This window comes from Phocoena sinus, chromosome 15 (assembly GCF_008692025.1).
Source record: "Phocoena sinus isolate mPhoSin1 chromosome 15, mPhoSin1.pri, whole genome shotgun sequence".
Classification (NCBI taxonomy): Eukaryota; Metazoa; Chordata; class Mammalia; order Artiodactyla; family Phocoenidae; genus Phocoena; species Phocoena sinus.
The window spans coordinates 71,577,051-71,603,907 of record NC_045777.1 but is presented as its reverse complement, the minus strand read 5'-3'; the positions used below and the strand labels follow the sequence as shown (position 1 = coordinate 71,603,907).

Genomic DNA, 26,857 nt, shown 5'->3' with positions numbered 1-26,857 from the left:
CCAGGAATCTCGAGACCGCCTCCTCCCAGCCAAGTTTACCGCAGGCCCGACCCTGCCCCCTGCGAGGCGCGAGGGCCACTGGGAGTTGTAGTCGCACGGTACAGTTCGTCAGCGTCTCCCGGAAGTGACGCAAGGTCCCGCCTTCTCGCCGCGTTTCCGCTGCTTCGGCTAAGCGGTGTGATTCTCCCGGAAGTGACGCAAAAGTCCCGCCTTCTCCTCGCCGAATTTCCGCTGTTTCGGCTAGGCGGTGTGATTCCGGCGGTCACCTGGTAAGTACTTCTTTGGCCTTTTGCTTCGGGGAGGGGGACCCGGTTTGGGATACGTGCGGAGACTGTGAGGATGGGAGTCAGGAGGTGGCGGCCCGGGCCCCTTCTCGTGGCCCGTGACTTTCGGGCTTTACCGTAGGTCTGGCCGCGCCCGCCGCAGCCGCTCCGCGCCGTCGCCATGTCGCGGTTTTTTACCACCGGTTCGGACAGCGAGTCCGAGTCGTCCCTGTCCGGGGAGGAGCTCGTCACCAAACCTGTCGGGGGTAACTACGGCAAACAGTGAGTGAGGGCCTGGGCCATGGGGACGACTCGATGGGGTGAGGGGTTCGGCAGGCTGTGGAAGGCCGCGTATATGGGAGGGGAATGGAAATGGGGGCGGTGAGAGCGGGTTCTAAGGATGTTGAGAGTTTAAGGGACCGGAGCAGTGTTGGAGGGACAACCGTAACGCTAAGGGTGCTGTGAATTGTGGGAATCCACCCACCAGGCAAAGGATAGAGTCACAGAGAAAAGGTTTCCCACTGGCTGGGTGTGTTGCAGCAGCAAGAAACCCCCAATACTCGCTTGATACCTGGGAGTTCCTTGATCTGGCTCTGAGGTTCTTAAACATCTATTAGTATTTTTCTGTTGTTTATCTCCATTTAAATACTCTTCACCCATCTCTGCAAATTAAAATTCTTTTCTCCCTTTGGAACATTGGAATGTTTCTCAAACTTCTGTCATACACATGCCACCTTCATTATTTTTGTCACATACCTGTACTTAAGAATATATATACATACCACTTCAAAGTCTTGTTTCAGCATAAAACTCTTTTTTTGTTTGTTTGTTTGCGGTACGCGGGCCTCTCACTGTTGTGGCCTATCCCGTTGTGGAGCGCAGGCTCAGCGGCCATGGCTCACGGGCCCAGCCGCTCCGCAGCATGTGGGATCTTCCCGGACCGGGGCACGAACCCGTGTCCCCTGCATCGGCAGGCGGACTCTCAACCACTGCACCACCAGGGAAGCCCTAAAACTCATTTTTAAAAGTGAAAAATAGAATCTGTGTATACCCACATGAATATGATTTCATATCTGTGTTACAAGTGGAAAATCAACATCCCTTGCTATAAAATAGGAAATAATTGGAAAAGCTAATAAGATGGAAAGAAAAGAGATATTGTTGCCAGCTGAATGCTGTCTGTGGTCTGGTTTTTAATTATTAAGTAAAAATATCTAGTAATGGAGGTGTCAAAGCCGTTGAGACTCTTTCCTTGCCCTCGGCCTGTCACACTCTGGGAAATACTGCTTTCTAGGACCTAGTTCAAGTACCACCTTTTCCATTCATTCTAGGTAAAGTACCTCTTTTCTCAACTTCTTTTAGTAATTCTTAGTGACTTGTGTCTTCACATAATTAATTTTTTTTTTTTTTATGCGTTACGCGGGCCTCTCACTGTTGTGGCCTCTCCCGTTGCGGAGGACAGGCTCCGGACGCGCAGGCTCAGCGGCCATGGCTCACGGGCCCAGCCGCTCTGCGGCATGTGGGATCCTCCCAGACCGGGGCACGAACCCGTGTCCCCTGCATCGGCAGGCGGACTCTCAACCACTGCGCCACCAGGGAAGCCCCACATAATTAATTTTTTGACACAGTAAATAAGCACTTCCGTTTGTTTATGTTTGAGAGGCTGGAGACGGTCATTTTTTTTAATGTGTTACAACATTTGATAAAAGGCTTTACTTTGAAGTAAGCTTAAAAGATTGAGTTCTATATGATGAGGCCATGAAGAGGAAGAATAAAACAAGATGAGTGTGGTAGGAATGGGCTACCTGCCCCATCGGAGAAGAAAAAGAGAGATCATTTGGAAAGACTGGAGCTAGGAACAGAGGTTAATGGTCTCTGTTCCTTCCAAATAGGCCATTGTTGCTGAGTGAGGATGAAGAAGATACCAAGAGAGTTGTCAGAAGTGCCAAGGATAAGAGGTGAGGCCATGGGGAGGCGGGGTGATGGGGAGTTTCTGGAGCAGTGGTGGGTTTTCTGGTTGGTGATGGTGGGCATGTGCAATGTGGTATTGGGCTCTCAAACCAGGTTTGAGGAACTGACCAACCTTATCCGGACCATCCGTAATGCCATGAAGATTCGGGATGTCACCAAGTGCCTGGAAGAGTTTGAGCTCCTAGGAAAAGCATATGGGAAGGCTAAGAGCATTGTGGACAAGGAAGGTGTCCCCCGGTTCTATATCCGAATCCTGGCTGACCTGGAGGACTATCTTAATGAGGTGTGATTCCTGTGGATGAAGGGGGATCTAGAAGGGGATTGTGGACCTGGAGCTTTCTCCTGACCCACACCCAGGGATCATGTCTCCTCTGAGTTGTTTGCCAGATACTCAGTATTTCCCAGAACATAAGAAATACGTTCTTATAAACATAAGGAGAGGGACTTTTTTATGTTAAGAATTTTAATTGTATGTATCTTTATATTACCTCTTATTTGTGGTTTTGTACTTTTGATACATAAATAAAGCATTGGTAAACAATAAGAGGTATAGTTTTTAAGTAGTATAGATGTTTGTAGATAGCAAGACCCAAAAGTTGTGAAGCCTGAAGTTTAGGGAATACTACTTAATCTCAGATCCCTGTTCTCCCTTTCTTCCCTATTCTTTCCTTCAGCTGTGGGAAGATAAGGAAGGGAAGAAGAAGATGAACAAGAATAATGCCAAGGCCCTGAGCACCCTGCGCCAGAAGATCCGAAAATACAACCGAGATTTTGAGTCCCATATTACAAATTACAAGCAGGTGAGGGTGCTAGAGGGAGACTTTCTGAACTTTGGGGACAGTGACCCCATGACTGAGACAACAAAGTATTTGCAAATGGGAAGTGTGTGACTGGAGAGGGAATCATGAGAAAGCTCTGTGGGGTGGAGGAGGTGGGATGGGTCGTTGGCAGGCATCCTCCATTATTCTCTCGTTTCCTTCCGTCAAGAACCCTGAGCAGTCTGCAGATGAAGATGCCGAGAAGAATGAGGAGGATTCAGAAGGTGAGTGAGGAAAAGCCTTAATTGCAAATGGTTAGGAGCTCTAAAATTAAGGGTTTCCTTGGCTTGTTTTCTTGGTTGCCATTCATCTCTTCACTATTCTAACTCTTTTTCTCTCCCCTTTCCCACCAGGCTCTTCAGATGAGGATGAGGATGATGAAGGAGTCAGTGCTTCCACTTTCCTAAAGAAGAAATCAGAAGCTCCTTCTAGCGAGAGTCGGAAGTTCCTCAAAAAGATGGAGGTAAGAGCCAGGGTTACACTGAGGGGTGGTTTGTCTGCTGTGGACCATTCTTGGGTCTGTGGGGAGAAGAAAAGACTCACAGAGCCTTAGGGTTGGGAGGGGTGGGGTTTAGCAGAGTCTGATCTGGGGACAGATTTCCTCTTCGATTAGAGCACTGAGTGACTTGGAATCTGGAGAACTAGATTCTGGGCCCAGCTCTGCCCCAGGGGAGCTGTGTGTCCCTGGAGTAAGTTAGCACTTCTCTCTGGGTCTTGGTGGTCCAGTCCAGCTCTTAATATCCTGATTCAACCACTCTGCTGCTCCGGAGAGTCTCTGAAACATGTGTCAGCAGGGAGAGCAGAGACGCGAGTCAGTCTTCCCATCTTGTTTCTTCTGATCATCTATTTTTCCTCTCAGGATGAAGATGAGGACTCAGAAGATTCAGAAGATGATGAAGATTGGGACACAGGTTCCACATCTTCTGATTCAGATTCAGAGGAGGAAGAAGGGAAACAGACAGTGCTGGCGTCGAGATTCCTTAAAAAGTAAGAAAAGTAATGGTACTTTGGGCTACAGTGGGAGGGGTAGGAAGCTTTTAATCATCTTGAAAGTTGTTGCTCCTGTGGAGTCCTTTTATTTATTTATTTTTCCCATTTCAGTTTTAATTTCATTTGCCTTTTATTTTTATTTATTTTTACATTAAAAAGTTTTTTTTATTGAAATATAGTTGCTTTATAATACTATGTAAATTAGGGGTGTACAGTATAGTGATCCATAACTTTTTTAACTTATTTTTTATATTATTTTATTTATTTGGCTGTGTCGGGTCTTAGTTGTGGCATGTGGGATCTTCTCTGCAGCATGCGGGATCTTTTGTTGCAGCGCAGAGGCTATTCATTGAGGCATGGGCTTCTCTCTAGTTGTGGCTTGCGGGCTCAGTAGTTGCGGCACACGGGCTTAGTTGCCCCACAGCATGTGGGATCTTAGTTCCCCGACCAGGGGTTGAACCCATGTCCCCTGCATTGGAAGGTGTATTCTTAACCACTGGACCACCAGGGAAGTCCCTAGTGATCCATAATTTTTAAAAGTTATACTCCATTTATAGATTAGTTCCTGGTGTTGTACAGTATATCCTTGTAGCTCATTTTATTCCTAGTGGTTTGTACCTCTTAATCCCCTACTCCTATATTGCTCCTCCCCCAATGGAGTCCTTTTAGGTTGTAGAGGCCAACAGAGGGATCTCAGAGTCAGGTATGTTAGTTGGCTAAGATCATAAAGCTAATGTGTCCTGCAGATGAGATTTGAAGTTTCCAGTGTCCAAATATTTAGCCATGACATTACTTGCTGCATGTGGACTGAGTGTTTATCTCTCTCTGATGCTGATTAGCTGTGTGATATTGGATAAGCTCCTTAACCTTTCCAGTCTTCAGTTTTATCTTTTGTAAAATGGAGTGGTACTTGACCCTGTCTCAAGGATACCTGCAAAAACATAGGGAGGTGATACGCCTGGCTCAGCCCGGGACTGGCATGTGGTGTGCCCTCAGAGACAGTAGCTTCTCTTCTCACTCTTCCTGAGAACCTAGCATATAGCATATAGACTGCAGCAAGCCTTCCTGAACTTTACTAGTATCGTCATGGTATGGGGGAGGATTCTGATTTGGATTCTGGTCACAGCCCTTACTACTTGAGTATCTGTCAACTTGGGTGAGTTACTTAGCCTTCTTAGGTCCTAGTTTCCTCCTTTGAAGTCAAGGTGACACCTATCCCTTTGTGTTCTACAGAAGTTGAGTATCAAGCTCAGTGATAACTGGCAGAAATACTGATGCTCTAAGGGTTGCTTTCCTGCTTTCAAAAGTTGGGGTTATGCAGCTTCAGGAGTTAGTGAGTTCCCTCACACTAGAGGGGTCAGACACAGCCATTTTATTGAGAAGCATTTTTCATTGTGTGCTCCAGGGAACACTGGTCAAATGCAGGGGGAGTATTGTGTATCTGATGTCTTTTTACTCACAACACTTGTGACACCATGTGTGTTTTTTTCTCATACCAGCTAGTTCTCCAACTCTCTGGACACCAACTGGGTGTTCAACATTAAGTCAGTTCTGACACTACCCAAAGTTAGCATAGACCCCTTGAGACTGCCACCACCTTAGAGGCCAGTTGTAAGTTCCAAGTGTGGCTCCCGTACTTCTGACCAACCGGCTCTAAATTCAGAGAGTTCCTACAGTCCCCTCCTCAGATTCGATAATTTGCTAGATCAACCCACAGAACTCAGGAAAGCTCTTTACTTACTATTACCAGCGTATTATAAAGGATACAACTCAGGAACCGCCAAATGGAAGAGATGCATAGGGCAGGGTATGGGAGAAGGGGCATGGAGCTTCAGTGTACTCTCTGAGTTCACCATCCTCCTAGCACTTCAGTGGTTCATCAACCAGGAAGCTCTCCAAATTATCATTTAAGGATTTTTATGGAGGATTCATTACGTAGCCATGATTGGTTAAATCGTTGGCTGTTGATGATGGGCTCCATTTCCAGTCCCTCTTATCCTCCCCGGTGATCAGAGGGTGGAGCTATCAGTTCCACCCCTCTAATCATGCTTTGGTCTTTCTGGCAACCAGCCCCCATCCTGAAAGCTTTCTAGAGGCCTGTGAAGGCCTCATCAGAATGAAAGATGCTCCTATTGCTCAGGAAATTCCGAGGGATTTAGGAGCTCTGTGTCAGGAACTGAGGACAAAGGCCACACAGTATCATATTCCCTTCTTGGAGAGTTTACAACCATGTATCAGTTAAGCAAAATAGATCTGTTTCACTTTGTTTCATTAGCTATTTCTTAAATTTGCTTTACTGTGAAACTCATATTTTAAGCCTACTGACATCCTATAGAACTATCAACCTTATTATTGGTTCATATTTTTTATATCTTTGTGTTTTTGTCTTTTCAATAATTGTGTATTGAAGTCTCCATTATTTGGACCAGTGTGTGTAGTGTGCACTGCACATGTGCATTGCACAAAGGCTTCTATCTGAGGGAACAAGTGGGGACTAAGGTTAAACTTAGGACATGATGAGAAAAGAAAACAACAGACCAATATCTTTTATGAATTTAGATTCAAAAATCCTCAGCAAAAACCAGTCCAGCAGGGCTTCCCTGCTGGCGCAGTGGTTGAGAGTCTGCCTGCCGATGCAGGGGACACGGGTTTGTGCCCCGGTCCAGGAAGATCCCACATGCCGTAGAGTGGCTGGGCCTGTGAGCCATGGCCGCTGAGCCTGCGCGTCCGGAGCCTGTGCTCCGCAGCGGGAGAGGCCACAACAGTGAGAGGCCCTCATACTGCAAAAAAAAAAAGCACTCAACGAAGTAGGAATAGAAGGGGGCTTCCTCTGCTTGATAATAGGGCATCTTTGAGAACACACATACAGTTGACCCTGGAACAGCATTGGTTTGAACTGCACAGGTCCACTTATACGCAGACGTTTTTCAGTAAATGCATGCTGTAGTACCACACGGTCCATGGTTGGTTGAATCTTCAGATGCAGAGGACCAACTGTAGAGTCACATGCGGATTTTTGATGGGGGATTGCCACCCCATCCCCATGTCGTATCCCATGTCGATCATGGGTCAACTGTATATCTTCTCCTGTCCTTTTATTTTGTACTTTACCATGGTTTATGTTTAGGGATGTCTCTTACAAACCCAGCTCGGTTTTTTTTTCTTTTTCATCTTATGATCATTGCTGTTTTTTTTTCTGTTTTCAATTGTGCCACTCATCAAATTTACTGTTAATCATTTTTTAAGTGTCTAATTCAGTGTCATTGAGTGCATTCACTCGGTTGTGCAACCACCACCACTGTCTCCAAAACTTGATCTCTGCTTTTTAATCTATACAGGTTAATTTACATTTATTGTGATTATAAATGTATTTTGTCTTGTTCTTGCTCTCTTATTAATGTGCTTTCTATTTATTCTCTTCGTATTTTTAACTTCCTTTTTTTAACATAAATTTATTTATTTATTTTTGCGTTGGGTCTTCGTTGCTGCACGTGGGCTATCTCTAGTAGCAGCAAGCGGGGGCTGTTCGTTGCAGTGCATGGGCTCTCATTATGGTGCCTTCTCTTTTTTTTTTTTTGTGGTACGCGGGCCTCCCACCGCTGCGGCCTCTCCCGCTGTGGAGCACAGGCTCCAAATGCTCAGGCTCAGCGGCCATGGCTCACGGGCCCAGCCGCGCTCTGCGGCAAGTGGGATCTTCCCGGACCGGGGCACGAACCCTCATACCCTGCATTGGCAGGCGGACTCCCAACCGCTGCGCCACCAGGGAAGCCCCTGGTGCCTTCTCTTTTTAATTTAATTTTTTTTTATATAGCAGGTTCTTATTAGTTATCTGTTTTACACATATTGCTGTATATATTGTCAATTCCAGTCTTCCATGTTGGCGTCTCTAGTTTCAGAGCATGGGCTCTAGGCATATGGGCTGCAGTAGTTGTGGCACGTGGGCTCAGTAGTTGTGGCTTGCGGGCTCTAGAGTGCAGGCTCAGTAGTTGTGGCCCACGGGCTCAGTTGTTCCGCGGCACATGGGATCTTCCCAGACAAGGGCTCAAACCCGTATCCTTTGCATTGGTAGGCGGGTTCTTAACCAGTGCGCCACCAGGGAAGCCCACCACACATATTTAAAGTTAGCAATTTGATAAGTTGTTACATGTTTATACTCATGAAACCATCACTACAATCAGAGTAAATAAAATCCATCACTCCTAAAAATTGCTTTATGCCCCTTTGTAAACCTTCTCTCCTGCCCCACTTCTCTTTGCCCTTTCTGTGGTCAACTGCTGATTTGCTTTCTATCACTAGATAAGTTGGCAGTTTTTAGAGTTTTATATAAATGGATTCATACAGTATATAATTTGGTTGGGAGAGATTTGGCTTTCAGAATAATTATTTTAAGATTAATCCTATCTTTGTTATTTTTACTATAGAGATTACCCTTGATAATCTAAAATTAGATTTAGTTAAAATGTCAAGTGTCAGAGGTTGGGTTAACCATGGGATCCTCAAAGGCCTTATTGACATTAAGCGTTTGTGGCTTTGTAGTGTCAAAGAATAATTCAGAGACACTATTTTACTTGTATAACAAGGTAGACCAACTTTTAAGATCGATTTCCAACCAAGACAAAAAAGAATTTGATAAGAGAAAGAGGAATAAAGAGAGAGGGAAAAACCAGAGACAGTGGTGGGAACGTTGAATTTTGTTTGCACATTTGTGTGTGTGTAAACTCATTAGCTATCTAAGCTAGCCAAGGTTAGTTTCAGTTGTTAATGGATTATCTAGAAACATGACAGGCTGTCCCTATAATGTCTGCCAGCATCCTTTTTCAGCATCTCCATATTAAACCAGTCTATACCCTTCCTCTTGTCAGAATTTCTCAGCTTTCATCTTTTGGTCAAAACAAGCACGTAACGGAACACATTTAATCTCAAGAGCTTCAATTTCTTTGATGTGGGATAATAAGGTTGTCTAGCAACATTTAAGCACCTGGATATTAGATAGTGGGTTTGGGCAGAAAATATGAGGATAGTCACAGATACAGTAAAGAAACATTTAGGACCTTTATTTAATTTTCTAATCAGGCTAAGCCTATGTAGGGGAATGTCTTTAAGAATCACTTTAGTGAACTTTTAATCAAGTGGCTTTTTTCTTAATTGATTTGTTTTTTCCAAAGTATTCATCCAGGTTCAATAAGATGTTATTTATTGCACATCTTTATTTATTAGCCTTGACTGACCAGTATTTGAGATCAGTTTTATTTAGGGTTAATTCTTTTTTTAATTTTTAGCTGAGCCACGTGGCTTATGGAATCTTTGTTCCCTGATCAGGGATTAAACCCGTGCCCTTGGCAGTGAAAGCTTAGAGTCTTAACCACTGGACTGTCAGGGAATTCCCTATTTAAGGTTAATTCTTAGCTAAGGAATTTGTTAGCTTGGGGCTAAAATGTTTAAATTATTTGTTATTTTGGACCATACTAGAGGTAAATTACAGATCACATATTCGTGTTTCTGAATATGTAGTTGGGGTAGGAATTCTTAAGTACAAACTGATGAAATCTAGTATCTTGGACCCCTTCTCATAAGTTACCATGTTGGAGTCTTAATCAAATGTGGATATTGGTTTGCAACCGTGGGAGCTCCCTGGTAAAATCTGAAACTATCCCCATGCACAGAGGACAAGGAAAGACCGAAGAAAGAGGCAGACCACTCCAGATTGGTAGGTGGCAGGTGTAATAAGCAAGGGAACTTAAATACAGGGTTTATCTTTGGCGGCCTCAAGATGAGTAGATCTCTGCACCTGTCTTCCAGAATCTTAAGAGTTTATGTAGAGGCTCTAATAGAGCTCAGTCACATATTCAGATCAGATGGTCTCAACACATTGCTCTCAAGGCTGCATCCTAAGCGTCTCAAGGCTCCTAAGGTGGGAACCGTGAGCAGAACGTACATTCCAAGGACAGAGGAGGGGAGTAAGGAGCCTCCAATACCCTGGGTCCAGTTCTTGGGTCAACCCATGGTCACATCCTGTCAATGACCTCTTCCGATAGTGAGCAACCAAGATTTTTACTGTGAAACTTGGATAATGATGAACTGATACAGAAGGAGTTAAAAGAGGAGGAATACACAGAAAACGTTTGTTGTCTCAATTATGAATCCTAATCTGAAGGGTTTTGGAGGACGTTGTCTACATCTGATATGGTTGCCCTGTGGAATCTCTCCGAGATGCTGTCTGCTTCTAAGAGCTACCTGCTTCTGGAGGCCTTTTTAAAAGTGAACCTCAGGATAGATCTCTGGTGGGACTGGATCTCCAAGTTGTTAGGATCCTAAGGAAGAGTGTATGTCTAGGACGTCTAGATCATAGTTGTGGTTAAGAGGGTGTGGAATGGTCCTTTTCAGTGTAGTTTTAGGACTAACTTCTATTGGTGTCTCTTAATGTCTTCAGCTTCTTAGCTGTGTATTTAGGTGGAGGTGTATTTGGTGATGTCCCTCTAGCTGAGAGCATAAATGTCAGTTTTCTGATCGATTCTAACAAGATGTGAATATACCAAGGTATAATCTGTCATAGGGGAGAGATCAAGTCAAGTTTTAGGTCTTTCGGTTAGAATTTCATAGGGTGAGAGTTTGTGTTTTTGAGGTGTGAATCACAATATCCTGAGGGCTTCGAGTAAAACTTTAGGCCAAGGATAATTAAGTTCTTTTGAAGTTTAGACAGCATTGATTTTTAAATAGCATGAAGTCCTGTGATCTCAGAGCTTTGGGGCTGGATGATGCAGACCAAGCAGTTTCAGCTTAATGAACATAGTTCACGTATTTGCAAAGGATTTTACCTATGAAATGAGTTTTTATCATTACAGAGTATTGCATTAGTACAGGAGGAAAAACCATTAAGCTTCTATTGAGTTATGGCATAGGGAGTTAGTTCCCTGGTGGTCTAGTGGTTGCGATTCGGCGCTGTCACTGCCATCGCCCGGGTTCCATCCCTGGTTGGAGAACTGAGATCCCACAAGTATCCCACAAGACACGTGGCATGGCCCCGCCCCCAAAAAAATTATGGCATAAATCTTTTGGCAAGGGCAAGTTTTAATCCAACTGGCAAATTTATAAACTATTACTAAAGGCATATTCAAACCTTTTAAGCAGTTAAAATGAAGTTTATTTATAAACGTTTAAATGATGTTTTAATTATAGATAACTTGAATGTTTGTTCAAGTCTTTCTGGAGAGACTTTCCTATCTTTATAAAGTTTGAAATAATTTTTCCCTGTCATTTGGTTTATATTTCGTTATATAAATATTAAAGTCTGGAAATGGTTTCAGACATCAAATAGCTTAAGTCCACTTTGAGGTAGCCAGTGATCTTTTTCTTTTTTGTTGGGGACATTTTGTTGTATTGAACAGTTTTTTTTAAATTCAGAATTTATATTAATAATTGTCATAAGAGGGGAAAGAAAGGCAGGGAAAAGCAGCCAGTCTGGGAACCGCAAAAATTTTTTTGCTCTTTTTTTTTTTCTAAGCACTGATTTTAAACTGATAAATCAGTTGGTGATAAAAAGATTAGTCTGGGGACTTCCCTGGTGGTACAGTGGTCAAGAACCTCCCTGCCAATGCAGGGACACGGGTTCAAGCCCTGGTCCAGGAAGATCCCACATGCCGTGGAGCAACTAAGCGTGTGCACCACAACTACTGAGCCTGCGCTCTAGAGCCTGGAGCCACAACGCCTGGAGCCCGTGCTCCTCAACAAGAGAAGCCACCGCAGTGAGAAGATGGCGCACTGCAACAAAGAGTAGCCCCCACTAGCCGCAGCTAGAGAGGACCCATGCACAACAACAAAGACCCAACGCAGCCCTAACTAACTAACTAACTAACTAAATAGATTTATTTATTAAAAAAAAAAAATTAGTCTGGACAGAGCAGCTAGTACCAAAGGACAACTGTGTTGCTTATGGATTCTTTGGAAAACCTTAGAGCTTAGTTGTGGAGCAACATGACAGGCTGATTTCCGTGTCTGTAGCGGCCTGGTTAGCACCCCCGTCTTATTAAACTAGGCCATACTCTTTCCTTCATATGAGTTGCTTAGTGTAATATGGTAACAGACCTTGGTAAGTGGTCTGGCAGATTCAAATGCTTAGTGGTCCTTGCTTTGGTTATGGTTACAGTTATCCATAGGTCATTTTTGAAGAGTGTAACTAGGACCCAGGAATAGAAAAAGAGGAATTTTGTTGGGCGAAGAAGCCTCAAGGTGGAGAGGGGGCTGATCCTTCATCTTCTCCTGTGTCTCTTGGCAGGGCCCCCACCACAGAGGAGGACAAGAAGGCAGCTGAGAAGAAACGGGAGGACAAAGCCAAGAAGAAGCACGATAGGAAATCCAAGCGCCTGGATGAGGAGGAGGAAGACAATGAAGGCGGGGAGTGGGAAAGGGTCCGGGGTGGAGTGCCCCTGGTTAAGGTGAGGATTTTAGAACAAAAAGGAATTGGGAAACAGTTTGGGAGAGCATACAGGTACCCTCCTGGTCGGATTCGGGAGAACAATTAAGGCAAGAATAGGTTTCTGTCAGCCTGCACATAACTTGTGTGATATCCTAGGAGAAGCCAAAAATGTTTGCCAAGGGAACTGAGATCACCCACGCTGTTGTCATCAAGAAACTGAATGAGATCCTACAGGCACGAGGCAAGAAGGGAACTGATCGGTAAGATTCGTGGGCCTGGGCTGTGTCATTACAGGGTGAAAGCTCATTTTCTCTTTAGACACGGGGTGGAGGTTGGTGGGGAAGGTGCTCTTTTGGGAAGATCTGTGTGTGGCTACAGTAGAAGGAATGATGTACTTGGACTACACCAGTCTATTTTCTGCTGTTTACATTCTGTTTGACCTTAGATCAATCACTTAACCTTTGGGAGCTGTTTTCCCATCTGTAAAATGGGAATAATACTCTTCTTTAGTTATTCAGTGACTAAAGAGGATGTTAGATTGTTAGCATTATTGCTATTTCTGTTTGGAATTTATGAGAGAGAAGCAAGTATACAGGTGGTGAGGCTAGGGGTGGGTATTGAGAATGAGGCTGCCTTTCTTGTCTGAAGAGGGTGTGCTGTATGACAGGATAAGACTTTTTTATTTGTTTCCTGTGCCTCACCCAATTCTATACCCCTCCAGTGCAGCCCAGATTGAGCTGCTACAGCTGCTGGTTCAGATTGCTTCTGAAAACAACCTGGGAGAGGGTGTCATCGTCAAGATCAAGTTCAATATCATCGCCTCTCTTTATGACTACAACCCCAACCTGGCCACATACATGAAGGTGAGAGCAATAGCGAGCATCCCACGGCGGAGCTGGTGGGTCATGGGAAGGTGGCTAGTGACTCAAGACTCAAGGACTGTTGGAGCAGTCTTGGTGGTTGAAGGCCCATGGATTCCTGGTGTAGGGCTCTTGGGAGGCATCTCCTTGTTCCACCTTCACACCTCTGACTGCTGTCTGATCTCTTGGCAGCCTGAGATGTGGCAGAAGTGTCTGGACTGCATCAATGAGCTGATGGATATCCTGTTTGCAAACCCCAACATCTTTGTTGGAGAGAACATTCTGGAAGAGAGTGAGAACCTGCAAAACGCTGACCAGGTAAAGAGGGGATTTGGCAGGCTATTTGGAAGTGTGTGTTGTCTGCTTTGGGAAGGCTTGTTGGAGACAGAAGGGTTGAAGTCTAGGACTGGAATCTGGGCTAATTTATTTCCTCCTTTGCCTTCTCTTCAGCCGCTGCGTGTCCGTGGCTGTATCCTAACTCTGGTGGAACGAATGGATGAAGAATTTACCAAGATAATGCAAAACACTGATCCTCACTCCCAAGGTGAGCCTGAGCAAGCATGGGCATCAGTGAGAGGAAGAGTGCAGGGATTAAAATGAAGGATTATACTAAGTGAGAATGTTGGGAAAGCCAGCCCTTCCTCACCCCAGCATTCATACCACAGGGCCTCTTTAAGATATTGGACCCCACTCCCGTAGCTCCTGATTCAATAGGTCTCGGTGAGATCTCACACTTTGCATTTCTAACATGTTCCTAAGTGATGGTGCTGTCTGCTGCTTTGAGAACTGTTGGGGTATGATGATCTCTGTCCACTTGGCTTGTTTAGCTTGTACGCCTTAAGCATTAGAATGGGGAAATGCAGGACATTTACACAGTAACATGTGAGTGTCCACATGTGTCCACCAAGTCAAAGGTATATTGATGAAGGCTTGGGGCCTTCATGCTCATGGAGATTACATTTCAGTGCTGAAGCAAGGCAGTTCTACAAAGAAATGAACGAGTCAGTTGTAGATAACGTAAAGTGTGAATTAGAAATTCAGATCGGGACATGTGACAGGATGTCTGGAGTGGTGGCTGCTTTAGATAATGGTTGAAGAAGCATCTGTAGGTAGGGCACATTTGAGGTGAGAGCCGAATGAGAAGGAGGAGGAGGAGTTAATCGGGAGGAATTAGCAGAAGAGATTGCCTGACAGCAATGGAGAGTGAGCTTGACATGTCCCAGGAGAGGATGGTATTTTTAGGGCACAGTGGGTTAGACTTTCCTGATGGGTACAGAACACACATGCAGAGGTAATTGGATTGATGAGGGACATACGATTGGGAAAGCCTGGGTGCCTGGCTAAGCTGAGGGTGGGTGCTCTCCCTGCCAGAGTACGTGGAGCACCTGAAGGACGAGGCACAGGTGTGCACCATCATTGAGCGTGTGCAGCGCTACCTGGAGGAGAAGGGCACCACTGACGAGATCTGTCGCATCTACTTGAGGCGCATCCTCCACACCTACTACAAGTTTGATTACAAGGCCCATCAGCGGCAGCTTACCCCCCCTGAGGGCTCCTCAAAGGTAAGTGCTTGGCCACCATGTCAGAGGGGAGAGGGGTGTGTCCATTGGTTCTGCGTGTCTTTCAGGACTTCATGGCAGATCTTCTATTCCCTGGGGACTGTCTCTGGTGGAGCAGAGGGACTAGGAAGAGGCTGGATGGCGTCTCGTCTTTGGTTGCTGAAGGCTGAGCCATTTACAACCATTGTCCTTGACGTATTTCCTCCTCCAACAATATCTCCCCCTACCCCTCCAGTCAGAGCAAGACCAGGCTGAAAATGAGGGCGAGGACTCAGCTGTGCTCATGGAGAGACTGTGCAAGTACATCTATGCCAAGGACCGCACAGACCGAATCCGCACATGCGCCATCCTCTGCCATATCTACCATCATGCTCTGCACTCCCGCTGGTACCAGGCCCGTGACCTCATGCTCATGAGCCACCTACAAGACAACATTCAGCACGCGGACCCACCAGTACAGGTAGGATGGGAAGGAGGCGCTATGGCCCTGGTGGCAAAGGGAAGACCAGGCCAGGCCCCCCATCCACTCTGTTCAGGCAAAGTGGCTCAGGCAGATTAGCCACCTGTCTGGCTAATGCAGATACAGGGAGACACTTGGTCCTTCCCGAGTGCTAGCATTCTTTGATTCTCCTACATGTTAACATAGAGTTCTCCGGGATAGGATTTGGGTTCAACTAACATTTATTATAACTACTGTGTGTCTGGTGTGGGACAAACATTAGGAGATCATCTTACTTAAAAAGATGAAAAAGCATTTAAGCAGTTAAACTGAGAAGGACAAGGACCCAAATACAGTGTGATGTGTGAAACATAAAATTTTGTGTGTGGCAGCATTGTGAGGACATTTTCATGTAGGAGTATTACAGTTGTGTCTAGGTATAGATCCTACAAATGTGTGTTTAGAACAATTGTGAGGTATTTATGTGTAAAACATGTGGTGAGCCTGTCTGGTGGTGCTTTTTGAATAGCACACCTATTTTTTATTCCATTGTATGAATTTATCACAGGTTCTTGATTTTTCTCTTGATACCTGATCAACCAGTTTGGGGTATTATAAATGAAGCTCTTGTGATTTATGTATAAGTTTGTGTGGATGTATGGTTTCTCTCGGGTAAATACTTAAGAGTGGAATTGCTGCATCATAGTGTAGGTGTATGTCCAGTTTTATAAGAAGCTCAAAAATGGGACTTCGCTGGTTGTTCAGTGGTTAAGAATCTGCCTGCCAATGCAGGGGACACGGGTTCGAGCCCTGGTCCGGGAAGATCCCACATGCCGCAGAGCAACTAGCCCACAACTACTGAGCCTGTGCTCTAGAGCCTGCAAGCCACAGCTACTGAACCCCCACTCAGTACTGAGTACTCTGCTCAACGAAGAGTAGCCCCAGCTCGCTGCAACTAGAGAAAGCTCGTGCGCATCAGTGAAGACCCAAGGCAGCCAAAAGTAAATAAATTTATTTTAAAAAAAAAGAAAGAAACTCAGAAATGGTTGTACCATTTTTCACTTCTACTTTGTCAATATTTAGTGTTGTTGGTCTTCTTAATTTTGGCCATCATGGTTGTTGTCTAATGGTATCTCAATGTGGTGTTAGTTTGTATTTCCCTGATAACTATTGAAATTGACTACTTTTTAAATGTTTATTGGCCCTTTATATACCTTCTTTTGTGAGATGTCTGGTCAGCTTTTGCCCCTCCCCTTTTTTTAAAGATTGGATTATTCATTTTTTATTATTGAGTTGTAGGAAATCTTTATATATCCTGGATACCAGTCCTTTGTCAGATAAATGCTTTACAATTTTTTTCCAGTGTGTGGTTTGCCTATTCATTTTCTTAACCATGTGTTTTGATGTATATTCTAATATATCAGTTTTATCTCTTTTGGTTATTTTCTGGGTCCTATCTAAAGAAACTTTTTCCTACTTGCAATTCATAAAGATATTCTTTTTGTATTTTTAGTTTTTGGAAGTTCTTGTGGTTTTAGCTTTCACATTTAGGTCTATGTTTTCTGCATATGGTGTGAAGTCAGGGTCAGAGACGTTCTTTCCCCATTATATTGCTTTGGTGCCTTTGTGGAAAACCACATGAAAAACCAACCACATGACCCTGTAAATATATTTCTGGGCTCTCTATTCTATTCCATTCATTCATCTTTTTGTCCTTCCTTACGCCAGTTCCACACTGTCTCGATAGCTGTGCCTTTAGGGTTAAGTCTTTAATTAATTTATTTATGGCTGCGTTGGGTCTTCGTTGCTTCGCCCAGGTTTTCTCTAGTTGCGGCGAGCAGGGGCTGCTCTTCGTTGCAGTGCGTGGGTTTCTCATTGCAGTGGCTTCTCTTGTTGTGGAGCGTGGGCTCTAGGCACACAGGCTTCAGTACTTGTGGTACTCGGGCTCAGTAGTTGTGGCTTGCAGGCTCTAGAGCGCAGGCTCAGTAGTTGTAGCGTATGGGCTTAGTTGCTCCATGGCATGTGGGATCTTCCCGGACCAGGGCTCGAACCCATGTCTCTTGCATTGGCAGGCGGATTCTTAACCACTGCGCCACAAGGGAAGTCCCTAGAGTAAGTCTTGAAGTCAGGTAGTATGACTCCTCCACCTTTGTTGTTTTTTAAGAATAGTTGGAATGTTCTGTGACATTTGCATTTCCACATAAATTTCAAAATCAGCTTGTCAATTTGTGCAAAAATGCCTGCTGGGATTATATTGAATCTGTAAATCAATTTTGGGAGAACTGACACCTTAACAACTTTGAACCTGTTGATCTTACGTGTTATTCTTTGTTTAATTTCTTCAGTTTCTTTCTGCAGAGGTAATATACATCTTTTAAAAAATTATTCCTGAGAATTATACTATTTTTGATGCTATCGTAAATGCAATTTTTAAATTTAATTTTTTATTTTGTCCACATGGCTGGCAGAATCTCAATTCCTCAACCAAGGGTTGAACCTGGGCCACAGCAGAGAAAGCACTGAATCCTAACCACTAGACCACCAGGGAACTCCTGTTAATTTCATTTTTAAATTGTTAACTACCAGTATCTAAAAATAAGAGTTAATTTTCTTACATTGGCCTTGGATCCTGCCATTTTGCTAAATTCAGTTTTAGTCTGCCTTCTGTCCTGGGTATTTGCAGATTCAACCAAGTGCAGATTGAAGATATTTGGGGGGAGGGGGAGGGATTGCAGAAAGTTCCCCCAAAAAACCAAAATTTGCCTTGTTTGGTAACTATTTACATAGCACTTACATTGTATAGATGTTACATGTAATCTACAGATGATATAAATTACATGGGAGGATGTACCGTAAGTTATATTCAAATACTATTCCATTTCATGTAAGAGACTTGAGCATCTGCAGATTTTGGTATCCATGGAGGGTCCAGGAACCAATCCCCCATGGATACTGAGGGACAGCTGTATTGGGTCTCTGAAACTTTTCTTTCTTTTTTGTTTCTTTTTTGCCATATTGTAATGACTCAAATCTCTAATACTTAGTGCTGAATAGAAGTGAGAGCAGACATCTTGCCTCCTTCCCAGTATCAGCAGGGAAGCAGTGAACATTTCACCATTAAGAAGAATGTTACCTATTTTTATAGATAGTATTTTTGTAGATAGACTTTCTCAGATTGATGGAGTTCTCTTCTGATCCTAGTTGGCTGGGAATTTTTGTCCTTAATAGGTGTTGAATTTTGTCAAAATCTTTTTCTGCATCTATTGAAATAATGCACAGTTATTTCTCCATTATTCTGTTTATATGGTGAATAACTGTGATTTTAGATTTTTATATCAGACTTTCATTCCTGTGATATATCCTACTTGGTCATGGTATATTATCTCTTTTATGTATTGCTGGATTTTGCTCACTGGTATTTTTTTAAGGCTCTTTGTATCTAAGTTCATGACCGGTATTGACCTCTATATTTTTGTTGTCAGTAAAGACTTGGTCTTTCCCCCCCACGAAAATCCGTACTACCTACAATCTTCCCTGTCTTAATTATTGACAAGTCCATCTTTTCAGTTGCCTAGGCCCACAAGCCTTGAATTCATCTTTGATTCTTGTTTTTCTCTCACATTTGATTCCCCACCCATTTGTGTTGAAAATCCCTATCTGACCACTTATTATCACTTCCACTGCCACCCTCTGGTCTAAGCCACCATCATGTTCCCGGTCTCTCTCTCTGCTTCTGCTCTTATATCCCTTCAGGCTGTTCTTTCTTTTTCTTTTTTTTTTTAATGTTTATTCCTTTTACTTTTTTAATTAATTTATTTTTGGCCACATTGGGTCTTCATTGCTGCGTGTGGGCTTTCTCTAGTTGCGGCGAGTGGGGGCTGCTCTTCATTGCAGTGCGCGGGCTTCTCATTGCAGTGGCTTCTCTTTGTTACGGAGCACGGGCTCTAGGGCGCATGGGCTTCAGTAGTTGTGGCGCGTGTGCTTAGTTGCTCCGTGGCATGTGGGATCTTCCCGGACCAGGGATCGAACCCATGTCCCCTGCTTTGGCAGGCAGATTCTTTTTTTTTTTTTTTTTTTTTTTTAATTTTAAATAAACTTATTTATTTTTGGCTGCATTGGGTCTTTGTTGCTGTGCGTGGGCTTTCTCTTGTTGCAGTGTGCTGGCTTCTTGCGGTGGTTCTCTTGTTACAGAGCACGGGCTCTAGGCACGCAGGCTTCAGTAGCTGTGGCATGTGGTCTCAATAGTTGTGGCACACAAGCTTAGTTGCTCCACAGCATGTGGGATCTTCCCGGACCAGGGATCGAACCCATGTCCTCTGCATTGGCAGATGGATTCTTAACCACTGCGCCACCAGGGAAGCCCCTTCAGGCTGTTCTTAATGCAGCAGCCAGAATAACCCTGTTAATGAAGTCAAATTATGTCACTTATTTGCTCAAAAGCTTCCTGTGGTTTCCCATCTTAAAATCTTTTTTTTTTTTTTTTTTTGCGGTACGCGGGCCTCTCACTGTTTTGGCCTCTCCTGTTGCGGAGCACAGGCTCCGACGCGCAGGCTCAGCGGCCATGGCTCACGGGCCTTGCCGCTCCGTAGCATGTGGGCTCTTCCCGGACCGGGGCACGAACCCGTGTCCCCTGCATTGGCAGGTGGACTCTCAACCACTGCGCCACCAGGGAAGGCCCATCTTAAAATCTTTAACATGGTTTACAACGCCCTGTGCTTGCCCAGCCTCCAGTTTCTGATCACATCTTTTACCAGCTCTAGCCATAGTGCATTCCTTGTCCTTGAATACATCTGGCATAAGGGCCTTTGCACTTACTTTTCATTTTTCCTAGAATATTGTTCTTCTTCCAGAGATCTGCATGACTTGCTCTTTCTTTTTCTGTTAGGTCTTTATTTATTAATTTTTTAAAAAATTTAATTTATTTATTTTTGGCTGCATTGGGTTTTCGTTGTGGTGCACGGGCTTCTCACTGCAGTGGCTTCTCTTGTTGCAGAGCCCAGGCTCTAAGCCCATGGGCTTCAGTAGTTGTGGCCCGCGGGGTCTAGAGTACAGGCTCAGTAGTTGTGGTGCACAGGCTTAGTTGCCCCACGGCATGTGGGATCTCCCCGGACCAGGGCTCGAACCCGTGTCCCCTGCATTGGCAGGCGGATTCTTAACCAGTGCGCCACCAGGGAAGCCCAGGTCTTTATGTTTTAAGCATCCTCTTCAAGATGAGGCCTTCCCTAGTTATCCTACATAAAATTGCGAGTTCCCACCACTTCTGCCACCACTCAGACTCCCTTCTTAACTCCCTCGTCTGCTTTATTTTTCTCCTTAGCTTGGGTCACCACCTGCATATTATGCTTATTTTGTCCTCCACACCCCTGTCCCTAGAGTGTAAGCTCCATGGAAGGGGAGGAACTGGTCTATTTTGTTCTCTGTCCTAACCCTGTGAAAGACTTGCCTTGTGGCTGTCACCTCTGAGTTCATTGCCCTTCGTTCTTAGATCCTGTACAACCGCACCATGGTGCAGCTGGGCATCTGTGCCTTCCGCCAAGGCCTGACCAAGGATGCTCACAATGCCCTGCTGGACATCCAGTCAAGCGGCCGGGCCAAGGAGCTTCTGGGCCAGGGCCTGCTGCTGCGCAGCCTGCAAGAGCGCAACCAGGAGCAGGAGAAGGTGGAGCGGCGCCGGCAGGTGCCCTTCCACCTGCACATAAATCTGGAGCTGCTGGAGTGTGTTTACCTGGTGTCGGCCATGCTCCTGGAGATCCCCTACATGGCCGCCCATGAGAGTGACGCCCGCCGACGCATGATCAGCAAGCAGTTCCATCACCAGCTGCGGGTGGGCGAGCGACAGCCCTTGCTGGGTGAGTGTGGGGCTCTGCAGTGCAGCAGGCTTTGCTCGTTTCTTCCTTGACTACTTGTAATCAAAGGATTAAGAGAAGATAAAGGGAGTAAAGTTTCCCACAAGATGATTCCATTTGACTTAATGGCATCTCCATGTATGGCCTAAAAGCATCATTTTTACTAAGTAGTCTCCATGGTCTCTTACCATAGGACACGTTGTCTTAGCTTACAAATTAAGCTCCCTGCTTTCTGTCATTTTCCCCTTCAGTCTGTATTTGTCAGTAGTATCTTTCTACGAAGTGTATGATGTTATACACCCCCAGCACCTTCAGAAGTTCTTCATTGCCTGTAGAATAAAGTCCAGCCGCCTCAGTCACTAAGTTAAAAGTCTCCATGACCTGATTCCAACAATATTTTTAATTTAGTATAAACTTACATAGTACTTTTTTCTGCCTGGCACGAAGTGTTTTATAAATAATAATAATTCATTTATTTTTCATTAGTCATAACCCTATGAAGATACTATTATGACCCCCTTTTTCCTGATTAAGAAACTGAGGCACAAAAGTTAAGTGACTTTACCCAGGGTTAACACAGCTGGTATGTGTCTCTCTGACCTTTTTCTCTTTTTCCCTTTCATCCGTATTATTTTTTAGCTAACTAACTGGACCCTTGGCATTCAAGAATCTAACATTGGCTTCTTTGAGCACTTTTAGAGATCTGATCATTCAATCCAGAGGTTGAGTGAGTTGTGATTTCACTGGGAAAGGAATTTGAATTGCGTCCTTCCTGTAAGGCTGGTGCATGGAAGGACTTGGCAACTGAGCCAAGCTTACTGTCCACAGCCACGTCCCTCTACAGATTTGTCCTCTACTGGTTGTGTGTATGGTCATATTAAGTGCAGGCGCACTTCAGGCAAATTATGTTTGGGCTATGTAGTGATGCTTTACTTTGTTTTGTTTTAATTGGAAAATTGCCAGTGAAAATCTGTATGTCCAGCATCTCTTAGGGCTTCTTGGTTCACATTCCCCGCCTCTCTACTACTGCCTGCAGTGGATGTTAGACATTTTTTTTAGGTCAGTGAACCTTGTAAGAATCTGATAAAAGCTGTGGACCCTTTCCTAAGAAAATGTGCATAAGGGTACACACAGCAATTTGTCAGCATTTTCAAGGAACTCACCAATCCCCTGAGGCACATCATAGACTAAGTCTAAATGTAAATACAGTTATTCTGATATTAAGTGACTTATACAGTCACATGGCTACTTAATGGAGAGCTGGGAGAGTCTCGGTCCAGTTATTTGCTCTCCTAGCCTGGGTTCCTCCTTAAATAGTGCTTGTGGGGGAAGGAGTCCTCATCCCAAGTTTCCCTAGGCCCTCCCTCATTCCCAACCTTTCAGGTCCCCCCGAGTCAATGAGGGAACACGTGGTCGCTGCCTCCAAGGCCATGAAGATGGGTGACTGGAAGACCTGCCACAGTTTTATCATCAACGAGAAGATGAATGGCAAAGTGTGGGACCTTTTCCCGGAGGCTGACAAAGTCCGAAGCATGCTGGTTAGGTGAGCAGAGAACAAGACCCTAGTGGGTGGGGAAGAAAAGACTTGGTCTCCTTCACTGAAGATCTCCTCCTTTTCTCCCTTCTCCCCACAGGAAGATCCAGGAAGAGTCACTGCGGACCTACCTCTTCACCTACAGCAGTGTCTATGACTCCATCAGGTAGGATGGGCCCTGAGGAGGCACAGGAGCCCCAGCTTTGTGGTCGAGGGTCCTAATTGCTCCCTGCTCTTGGCCGCCTTTGTCCCCAGCATGGAGACACTGTCTGACATGTTTGAACTGGACCTGCCCACTGTGCACTCCATCATCAGCAAGATGATCATTAACGAGGAGTTGATGGTAAGGGCCATCAGCATGGGCACATGGGCAGGTGGAGTCATGAAGAGATTGGAGTACAGGAGACTGATCTGTCCCTTCCTCCGCCTCACTTGTGTCAGGCCTCCCTGGACCAGCCGACACAGACAGTGGTGATGCACCGCACTGAGCCCACCGCCCAGCAGAACCTGGCACTGCAGCTGGCTGAGAAGCTGGGCAGCCTGGTGGAAAACAACGAGCGGGTGTTTGACCACAAGCAGGGTACCTATGGTGGCTACTTCCGAGGTGAGTGCTTCCATCCCCTCTGCGCTCCCAGGGTCCTGGCCCCCTTACTGCCTCTCCCTTGGCATTCACCCCTCCCCTCCCCATCTCTCTCCTGCAGACCAGAAGGATGGCTACCGCAAAAATGAGGGCTACATGCGCCGGGGTGGCTACCGCCAGCAGCAGTCTCAGACGGCCTACTGATTGCTTGACTTCAGTCCCCAGTGCCCTAAACCATTCAGCGTTTAGGTCCAGCCACACCCCAGTCATTAAAGGTCTGTTTAGAGTTGCTGCAGTTCTGCCTGTCTGTGTGTCGCCAGAGGTGTGTTGGACACATTTATTTCCTAATTATATTTCTAAGCTTCTATCCCGTGACAGGCACAAGGCTCAGGATGCAGGGATGACTTGCACATATCCCTGACTTCAAAGAGCTTGCTGCTCTTTGACATTTGACCGGAAAATTGTAATAACATGTGATAAGTTATAACAGGCATTTTTTTAAAACGTGGTGGGTATATTGAATAGGATGTGATTATGGGGTATAAATGTCAGGGAAAGCATTATGGAGGCAGTGGTGATGGACATTGTGAGTGGATGGGTGGTGGTTCACCAGGCAGGGAAAAGGGAGAGTTAGTCTAGACTCGTGTGAAGTGTAGTCCTCAGACCAGTGTGGATGCACAGTTAGCCTGTCCATGACAAAACAGGCATCATAATTAAGAGTAAGCACTGAGAAGCTTTGCCATTGCTGTGATATCTAAGCATGTGATCGATTTTCTAATTTGTGTGTATAGTGTTTTCAAAAGTATTTACCCACAATAGGCTGGAAATTTTTTTAATGGCCCTTCACCACGTTTGAAAAGCATTGATGTAGGCAAAGGAAAAATAGCACTTAAACAGGATGAGAGGAGCAAAAGAATAGTGTGATTGGTATAAAGTGTTTGTGGAGTATGTGCAGAAGATCAACTAGAGGCTTAATCCGGGGGCCATCTCATGAAGGCTAAGTGCTTTGGACTTGTGGAAACAAAATAGAATGGATCCATTTTTAAGAAGGGTAATGGAGAAGTACTGTGGAGTATAGAGTTGGAAGCAGAGAGCCTACCAGAGTAAAAAGCATCTAAAGCCAGGGTGGGGCTTCCCTGGTGGCACGGTGGTTGGGAATCCGCCTGCCAATGCAGGGGACACAGGTTCGAGCCCTGGTCCAGGAGGATACCATATGCTGCGGAGCGGCTAGGCCCGTGCGCCACAACTACTGAGCCTGTGCTCTAGAGCCATGCTCCGCAACGAGAAGCCACCGCAATGAGAAGCCCGTGCACTGCAACTAGAGAAAGCCTGCGCGAAGCAGTGAAACCCAACACAGTCTAAATAAATAAGTAAATAAATTTTAAAAATAAATAAATAAAGCCGGGATTGGGTTGGGGTTAGAGGTGAGGGAATGATAGAAGAGGGATGTATGTGTCAAGCTGTGGGGTTCTGTGACAGGTTGAATCTGAGAGTGGTAAGAGCGACAGATTCTCGTGTCTGGGGATAAATTGACAATAGGGATGTTATCAGGAAATCGTTGGGCTAGTCTTTGTGTACAGAAATACAAGAAGAGCAGGGGTGCAGAGTGGGTTTGATAATGAGGTTGGTTTTACGAATGTTGAGTTTGAGGTTCCTCTGGAACATAAGCAAGGCAGTTGGAGGTTAAGGTTTGGGATGCATATTAATTAGACTCTTAAGCTGCTCTAACAAACGGACTCCAAAGCAGTGATTCACACAGAATAGTTCAGTTCTCATGTGACTGTCTAGAGGTAGGTGAGTGGCCCTGGCTTGGAGTCAAACAACTATATTACAGGATCATCTGGGGACTCAGGGTCCTACTGTCTTTTTTTTTTTTTTTTTTTTTTTTATAAATTTATTTATTTTATTTTTGGCTGCCATTGGGTCTTTGTTGCTGTGCCCGGGCTTTCTCTAGTTGCAGTACTACTCTTTGTTGCGGTGCACGGGCCTCTCACCGCAGTGGCTTCTCTTGTTGTGGAGCACAGGCTCTAGGCACGCAGGCTTCAGCAGTTGTGGCACGTGGGCTCCAGAGAGAAGGCTCAGTAGTTGTGGCGCACGGGCTTAGTTACTCCACGGCATGTGGGATCTTCCTGGACCAGGGCTCGAACCCGTGTCCCCTGCATTGGCAGGCGGATTCTTAACCACTGCGCCACCAGGGAAGCCCTCCTACTGTCTTAATGCTTCACCATCCCCTAGGTGGTGGTTCTCATCTGTATGGTTGAAGCTAGCGCACCAGCCCCACATCATTGTTCAGGCCCATAGGAAGGGGAAGAGAAAATAGAGGACCTGGAAATTACCCTGATCCCATGGGCTAGAACCTAGTCTCATATTCTTACCATCCTGTGGAGAAGGCGAAAATGCCTCTATCTGGATGGTTGTGTGTTCATTTAAACTTGGGGGTTATATTATTAAAAGAAGAGAGTGGACCATGGGGGCACAATTACTAGTCTGTCGCAGAAGGAAAAGAACAAAAGATTTCAGATTGAGTGGCTTCTAAATGGTTGTCAAAAGTACAGTAGTGGGTAACATTTATCAGAGCCAGATTACTGACTGCTCACATGCTGGGTGCTTTACATGCCATACTTCATTTAATCCTTCTAGAATAACCCTGTTATCTCCATTTTGTAGTTGGGAAAACTGACGTTAAGTGATTTGCCTGAGATCACATAACTAGGAAGTGCGGTAGATAGATGGCACAATAAGGCAGCCTGACTCTGTGATCCTAGCTCTTAACCGTTGTACTTAGTGATAATTATAGTTCAGGAATGGTCAGCATAGAGGAGGAGGCAGCTAATGACTGAACTCTCAACATGTGAGTGGTAGGTGAAAGGGAAGCCAAAGAAAGGAGCGGCCACAGAGGCAGTAGAACCAGGCAGGAAAGGTGATGGAAAGGCTGAAGAATCTGCATCTCTAGGCTTCCCCGTACTAAATTTGGCCAGTTTAGCATCCTTTGGCAGAAGGTAGAGTCATTGTGTTGCCCACTTCCAAGAAGTCCCTTTCCATTTTCCAGTCTGGAACTGGTAACCACTGAACAGTGTTGTCAAAGCCTTTTCTGTCTGGGGCGAGATATTAAATATTTTAAGCTTTGTAGGCCACATGTGATCTGTCACATATACCTTTTTTCTTTCGAACAACTCTTTAAACATGTAAAATCCAGTCTTGGCTAACTGATTGTACAGAAACAATCCACGGACCAGATTTGCCCCAATCCCTGCCCTAGATACAGTGTGATTGGTGCCACCTGGAATTGTACCGCATGGCATTATTTTTTATTTTATTTTTTTTTGCAGTACGCGGGCCTCACTGTTGTGGCCTCTCCCGTTGCGGAGCACAGGCTCCGGACGCGCAGGCTCAGCGGCCATGGCTCACGGGACCAGCCGCTCGGCGGCATGTGGGATCTTCCCGGACCGGGGCACGAACCCATGTGCCCTGCATCGGCAGGCGGACTCTCAACCACTGCACCACCAGGGAAGCCCCACATGGCATTATTGACGGAGGCCTAGAATACGTTCAACATGATTTTGCCTCACCCTGGCCTTATGGAG

The 26,857-nt window shown here is 45.2% G+C and overlaps 1 protein-coding gene across 1 annotated transcript; it reads left to right on the top strand.

Moving 5' to 3' along the window:
• The first annotated feature begins 191 nt into the window (after positions 1-191).
• Positions 192-23,568, top strand: LOC116740094 (eukaryotic translation initiation factor 3 subunit C). The gene is made up of 21 exons (XM_032605314.1): positions 192-269; positions 406-545; positions 2,156-2,221; positions 2,328-2,517; positions 2,909-3,034; positions 3,222-3,276; positions 3,406-3,515; positions 3,912-4,039; positions 12,315-12,474; positions 12,612-12,715; positions 13,177-13,318; positions 13,508-13,633; positions 13,766-13,859; positions 14,687-14,877; positions 15,110-15,334; positions 20,799-21,162; positions 22,543-22,702; positions 22,794-22,859; positions 22,949-23,036; positions 23,135-23,297; positions 23,395-23,568. The coding sequence occupies exons 2-21, from the start codon at positions 445-447 to the stop codon at positions 23,475-23,477; spliced, it is 2,742 nt and encodes a 913-aa protein (XP_032461205.1). The 5' UTR covers positions 192-269; positions 406-444; the 3' UTR covers positions 23,478-23,568.
• Positions 23,569-26,857: the final 3,289 nt, after the last annotated feature.

Bases quoted from the DNA above. Each gene is read 5' to 3' on its own strand.
- LOC116740094 (XM_032605314.1), top strand. From the start codon at position 445: ATGTCGCGGTTTTTTACCACCGGTTCGGACAGCGAGTCCGAGTCGTCC. The intron at 3,035-3,221 runs GTGAGGGTGCTA...CCTTCCGTCAAG, and splicing joins ATATTACAAATTACAAGCAG to AACCCTGAGCAGTCTGCAGA. The intron at 13,634-13,765 runs GTAAAGAGGGGA...CCTTCTCTTCAG, and splicing joins ACCTGCAAAACGCTGACCAG to CCGCTGCGTGTCCGTGGCTG.